The sequence below is a fragment of the Myotis davidii genome, unplaced genomic scaffold (assembly GCF_000327345.1).
Source record: "Myotis davidii unplaced genomic scaffold, ASM32734v1 scaffold862, whole genome shotgun sequence".
NCBI classification, from domain to species: domain Eukaryota; kingdom Metazoa; phylum Chordata; class Mammalia; order Chiroptera; family Vespertilionidae; genus Myotis; species Myotis davidii.
In genome coordinates, this window is record NW_006293230.1 from 220,798 (window position 1) to 226,504 (window position 5,707).

The 5,707-nt window shown below is 52.8% G+C and overlaps 1 protein-coding gene and 1 long non-coding RNA gene across 2 annotated transcripts in view; one reads left to right on the top strand and one right to left on the bottom strand.

Moving 5' to 3' along the window:
- Nucleotides 1-1,033: 1,033 nt before the first annotated feature.
- RACK1 (receptor for activated C kinase 1) lies at nucleotides 1,034-5,283 on the bottom strand. The gene is made up of 8 exons (XM_006766846.2): nucleotides 5,057-5,283; nucleotides 3,998-4,169; nucleotides 3,394-3,541; nucleotides 3,124-3,219; nucleotides 2,649-2,759; nucleotides 2,079-2,219; nucleotides 1,458-1,568; nucleotides 1,034-1,145 (listed from the first exon to the last, which is right to left on the bottom strand). The coding sequence occupies exons 1-8, from the start codon at nucleotides 5,163-5,165 to the stop codon at nucleotides 1,080-1,082; spliced, it is 954 nt and encodes a 317-aa protein (XP_006766909.2). The 5' UTR covers nucleotides 5,166-5,283; the 3' UTR covers nucleotides 1,034-1,079.
- A 29-nt stretch (nucleotides 5,284-5,312) lies between these two features.
- The window catches only part of LOC107183601, a 9,084-nt gene continuing 8,689 nt past the window's right edge, over nucleotides 5,313-5,707 (top strand). Inside the window, exon 1 of the long non-coding RNA XR_001514389.1 lies at nucleotides 5,313-5,378. This is a non-coding gene — a long non-coding RNA (uncharacterized LOC107183601). The remainder of the gene's footprint in view (nucleotides 5,379-5,707) is intronic.

A 5,707-nucleotide genomic window follows, 5' to 3' on the forward strand; every position in this document is an offset into this window, starting at 1 on the left:
CAGCCAGATCCCCTCAGGCCTCCCTGAGGGACCCCACCTGTGTGCAAATTAGTGTACCAGGCCTCTAGTATGTGTGTATATATATATGGGCTACTTCAATAGCTGTAATTTAGCCGGCTCTGTGGTTATAAATTCCAGACCACTGTATATATTAAATCTCCAGTATGGAAGGAGTGAAAAGGATTTAGGTAGTTCTTTTGATTGAGTTGACTTGCCTTTAATAATTAAAAAAGAAAGTCTCCATCTTAACACATTGCGTACCACATAGAAACCTCTAAGACATACGCCAAGGACCGCACATTTTTTGGGCAAACTGGACGTTATTTAAATCATCATAATGCACTTTAGGTGTGCTTTTTCAATAATTATAACATTTTTATTTACAAAAACAATTAAAGATCCTAGTACTTTTTTAATGTATGGTACTGTGTAAAACATTTTCCTCTATGAAGAGGGACCAAACGTAAGTATCTAGATTCGCTCCTTTTTCCATGGGCGTGAAAAACGAGAACACTCGTGAGAGGTTGCGCAAAACACGAGAAAACTGAGCGGTACGAAATGTATTAAAACAAAAGACCTAATATGATGTAGACTACATTAGCCTTAACCAGTTTCAGAAAGTTTTCTAATCTTCCCTTTGGAAGAGTAACAAAATGCGCCTTTGCTATATTCTTTTTGTGTGTGTGTTAGAGTTGGACCTGGTCCTGGCTGGTGTAGCAGCTCAGTTGGTTGAGCCTTATCTCATGCACCCAGAGGTGGCAGATTCAATTCCCAATCAGGGTACTTGCCCAGGTTGCAGGCTCAATCCCTAGTAGGGGCATGTGGGAGGCAGATGGGTTGTCTCTCTGTCTCAAATCAATAAAAACATTAAAAAGCATCGAGGATCTATCTGAAATAGGACATTATGAATGAGGGTACCTAACATAGTCTGACTTCTCCCTCTTCCCCAAAGCCTTGTTTACTTGGCCTGTGCTTCCAGCCTGCCAATATAAAAATGGGAAGCAGGTTTTCCTAATCAGAGAAAGACACTTTCTACAAGCCAGAAAACCATTTTATTACTAAAGCTCTGCCATGTATTTCTAGCGGGTGCCGATGGTCACCTGCCACACTCGCACCAGGTTGTCTGTGTAGCCAGCAAAGAGAGTCTGCAAAGGAGAATTGAGTGATACGTCAGGGTCATGAAACTCTAGTCCCATTAATGAAGAAAGATGGCCCTTAAGATCCCCACTCTTCTAACTACATGATTATGGGCGATTATTCCTATTCCTAGAGGAAGCAACAGCTGGTAAGTAAGGACTAATATGCTTGTAAATTGGTCAAATTAAACTGAACTGAAAGCAGGTAATCACTACCCTCTAGACTAGACTACTGGTTGCCAACCTTTCGGACCTCAGACCACCGGCTGGTGACTGCTGCTCTAGACCACAATCTTCCCTCCAAATGGCACACCCACTTACCTGGCCATCAGCAGACCAGGCCAGAGAGGTACACTGGGGTGGCTCTGCCTTGCTGCTGGTACTGATAACTTCTTGCTTCAATTCATCTACAATGATCTTACCTTCCAAGTCCTGGGGAAGGAACAAAACAGAGTTAAGGCAACCCTGCACTTTAATGCCACTGATACTAAAAAACACCAAAAAAACTGGAAACACAAGTCCCCTCTCAAAAGTCCCTTTATATCTGTTGAGATTACTATCTCAACAGAGGGTATTTTTTGCCACTCCCACCTGGCAATGCCTAGAGTCGTTTCTGGTTGTCACTAAGGGAGTTTGCTATAGGCGCTTACTGGTGACTCAAGACCAGGTTTGCTGCTAAACAACCTAAAATACACAGGGCTACCCCACCCCGCCGGCAAACATTCAGACCAAGTGCCAACTGTGCTGCGGTTGAATAAGCTACTCCATGGCCATTCCTTTAAGTAGGCAAGGACTGAATCACTGCAAACCCCAAACCCAGCAAGTTTTAACTAGCTTCTTCTGGGCCTCCACTGACACCCTGACAGCAGTTCAGGAAATCACAACAGTGCCATGGCTTAGGGTACAGCTAGGTACCTGTCCTGAACTGCAGCCCATACTCACCCAGATCTTGATGCTGGGGCCAGTGGCAGCACAGAGCCAATAACGATTGGGGCTGAAGCACAGGGCGTTGATGATGTCCCCACCATCAAGTGTATAAAGATGCTTGCCTTCGTTGAGGTCCCACAGCATGGCCTGGCCATCCTGGGAGAGAGCAAAGTTGAGTCAGGGCAATGTGACCTCTTCCAGATGTTAACCCCAGCTGTCTCAAGGTTGTCTTATCTATCCCACCCCCGTACCCTAAACTTCCCCAAAACGAATGATTGAAGTAGCCAATATTTACCTCTATACCTTTCCTTTAATGCGCCACTTCACTCACCAAACCTACCAAGAGCCTGTCACCTAAATCAAACCACTGTCTGTTAAATGAGATCCTAATGTCATCAATCGCTTCAAAAGAAACCAGATGTATAATAGAAGACAATTGTTTTCTTTTGAACAGTATAGTATGCCTTAAAGATCTCATTGTCAGAAAGCAATATTTGGAAACACTTATTCTCAGATTGCTCTTACTGTCAAGCACTCTTTCTAAGACACTGTACCCATCGCCTAGGAGACTCCTGGCCCAAGTACCTTGCCTCCAGAAGCACAGAGGGACCCATCTGGAGAGACAGTCACAGTGTTCAGGTACCCCGTGTGGCCGATGTGATTGGTCTTCAGCTTGCAGTTTGCCAGGTTCCATACCTAAATTTGGGGTGGTGGTCAGAGATGAAGAACTTGGCTCTGGAGCTGTCAAGAGTCAGAAGAGCTCTAGCCAAACAGAAAGGGCCTTTAAAGCTCGTTTCAAAGCATTCCTGGATCTGGTGGTCATTTTTCATTTGATCAGTAACCAAAAAAAGGTCCTGGCCACTCGTGGACAATTAGGATTAAAACAGGTAACAAATGCTCTGTTGCCTCATAAGGGACTTAGACCCATCAATTGGCTCCTTTAGATCAACTAGAAAGAAAAAATGTAAACTGAGGAACAAGTTGGAGTGCATGACCATCTGGGGGAGAGTGGGAACACATTCCAGCTGGTGAAGACCCTACACCCTGGCTCCAAGCTCACCTTGACCAGCTTGTCCCAGCCACAGGACACGATGATGGGATTGCTGCTGTTGGGTGAGAAGCGCACACAAGACACCCACTCCGAGTGGCTCTCATCCTACAGATGAAAAGGAAATTAGGGAAAACCATCCTGTCCATGAAACTCTTGACCCCACCCCTTAGTTATGATGACAATCTGTTTTCACACTTCCAAGCCCAAACCTTCGAGATCACCACCTAAGGCCCAGGTTCAGAGGGTGGGAGAGCACCTTAACGCGCGTGGTCACTGTACCTGGACGGTGTATTTGCACACACCCAGAGTATTCCACAACTTGATGGTTTTGTCTCGGGAGCCAGAGACAATCTGCCGGTTGTCCGAGGAGAAGGCCACGCTCAGCACGTCCTTGGTGTGGCCCACGAACCGGCGCGTGGTGGTGCCCCTGAGAGGAAGGACTCGGTCACTGCCCAGACAGACGCGAGCCTTCTTCCAGGGAGACGTTTCCCTGGCCTGGTCCAGCCCCAGCGGAGCTGCGTTTCCTCATACAGCCCGGACACGGGTCTGCACAGACTGGCCCTCAGCTAAGAATGCTCCAGAGGATTCCCTTCAGAATTGCAGGACATGTCCTCACTCCCACACGGGGTTGGCTGACCATGTCGCCTGTCATCACCAGGACCCTCCATTATGTTCCCAAGGCAGAACCTGTTCAAACTCTTGCCGCCTCAATGGCAATATCGGGAAGACCACTCCCCGAAGTGCAACAAACGCAAAGCAACAAGGAGAGAGCCAGCACCTCACTACCCTCTCCTGGTGCTCTCTGGACTCAGTTCCCACAAGGGACCGACCGGAGAGCCCAGGGAACCCTCCTCCCCCCAGAGCGAAGTGAGCAGCTACTTGCGTTGTGAGATCCCAGAGGCGAAGGGTTCCGTCCCAGGAGCCAGAGAGGGCAAACTGGCCATCTGAGGAGATGACCACGTCACTCACGAAATGGGAGTGACCCCGCAGAGCACGCTGGGGGATGCCGTAGTTGGTCTCATCCCTGGTCAGCTTCCACATGATGATGGTCTTGTCTAAGGGCAGGTCAGACAGGAAAGGAAGCCCAGTGAGCAGCCTCATGGCCACTTGCTCACCTATGGACGATCGGGTCGCCCTTGGTCCCCGGTGGGTCCGCAATCTAACCAATGAAGAGCAGGTGGGGAGGGGAACCCCAGGCCCCGAGCACAGGCCCAGCCAAGGCCAAGTGACCCGCTGTTCCGGAACCAAGTGGGCCAAGCAGTGCCTAACTTCACCGGAGATGAGGGCGCTCTCTCCTGACACTGACCAGCTCAACACCCATTTCGGCCTCATCTGACGACTGATGCAGAACCAGCCGCTCGGGAGCGGGAAGACTAGCCGCGGGGCTGCCTGCGGTGCCGCCAGGCGAGCCGCTCCCCTCGCTCCTGGTGGCTGCCTCCCCGGGACCTGCCCAGGGAAGCTTCCCGACTGAGCACCACGCGGTCAGTCACCTTTCAGCTCGCCTTTCGGTGCGGGTGGGCGCAAACCCAAGGCCCAGGAAGCTTCCGAGCAGAAACCCGAAGGCACCGAGGGCGGGCTCGGGCCGGCCGGCCGGGGTCGGTGCCCACCCCCTTCCCACCGGGCAGGGGCCGGGCAGCAGCTCAGAAACAGCCTCTGGTTCTCAGCACGGGCACTCAGATGGCATGTTGGTGTCATCACCGCCCCGCCCGACCCACTGCAGCACACCTGCGGGGAGGCGGGCGAGAAATCAAAGAGCCCCCCAGTCCTGCAAGCCTCCCCGCGGCCGCTGGCTGACCCGTCTCCACGTCTGCATTCCGGCCGAGGCCGGGGCACAGTCCGCGCGGCCCTTCCACCCCGTTCCCGGCCGCGTGCCACAGGCCCAGCCACGCGACAGGGACACCCTCTTATCCTCCAATCGCCCGCCCCGCATCTCAGCTCGTACCTCGAGAGGCGGACAGGATCATGTCCGGGAACTGGGGGGTGGTGGCGATCTGGGTCACCCATCCATTGTGGCCCTTGAGGGTGCCACGGAGGGTCATCTGCTCAGTCATGGCGGCGGCGGGTGCGGGGGTCGCCGCAGCGACGAGGATGGACCTGGATACTTCAGAGAGAGCAGCAGCGCAACCACCACCGCCGCCGCCCCGCGAGGAAAAGAGAGAACGTCCCCCGCCGGAACCGGAAACACCCGCCCTCTTTCGCAAAATGGCGGCCCCCATGATTCAATGCCGCGCAAGATGGCAGCGCCATGGAGAGTATAGAGCGAGGTGAGATGACAACACCCCACACCGCATAACTTGGTAACGTGTATAAATATTCTGAAGCCAAGACCACCCTGTTTCAAAACGCCCCTCGGACGCTGATGGGGCCGTGGAGCCTGAGGAGCGGAAGAGGGACGAGCCGGCATCGCCCCGAAGACTCGGGCTCCGGGCCGCGCGCCCGGCGGTGGCCCCGCTGGCGGAGCTTCCTGTGGGGGTCGCAGTGCGAACCCGCGGCGTCAGATGGTTGACATGGACGGTGCCCGGGACTAGGAAGCCCCGAGAGGTTTCCATGCGCAGGGGCGGCTCTTCCCGAGGGGTTTACGTCTGAGCTTCCG

Bases quoted from the DNA above. Each gene is read 5' to 3' on its own strand.
- RACK1 (XM_006766846.2), bottom strand. From the start codon at position 5,165: ATGACTGAGCAGATGACCCTCCGTGGCACCCTCAAGGGCCACAATGGA. The intron at 4,170-5,056 runs GTACGAGCTGAG...ACCTGCCCTTAG, and splicing joins GATCCTGTCCGCCTCTCGAG to ACAAGACCATCATCATGTGG. The intron at 3,542-3,997 runs GCAAGTAGCTGC...CCTTCCTCTCAG, and splicing joins CGCCTCTGGGATCTCACAAC to GGGCACCACCACGCGCCGGT.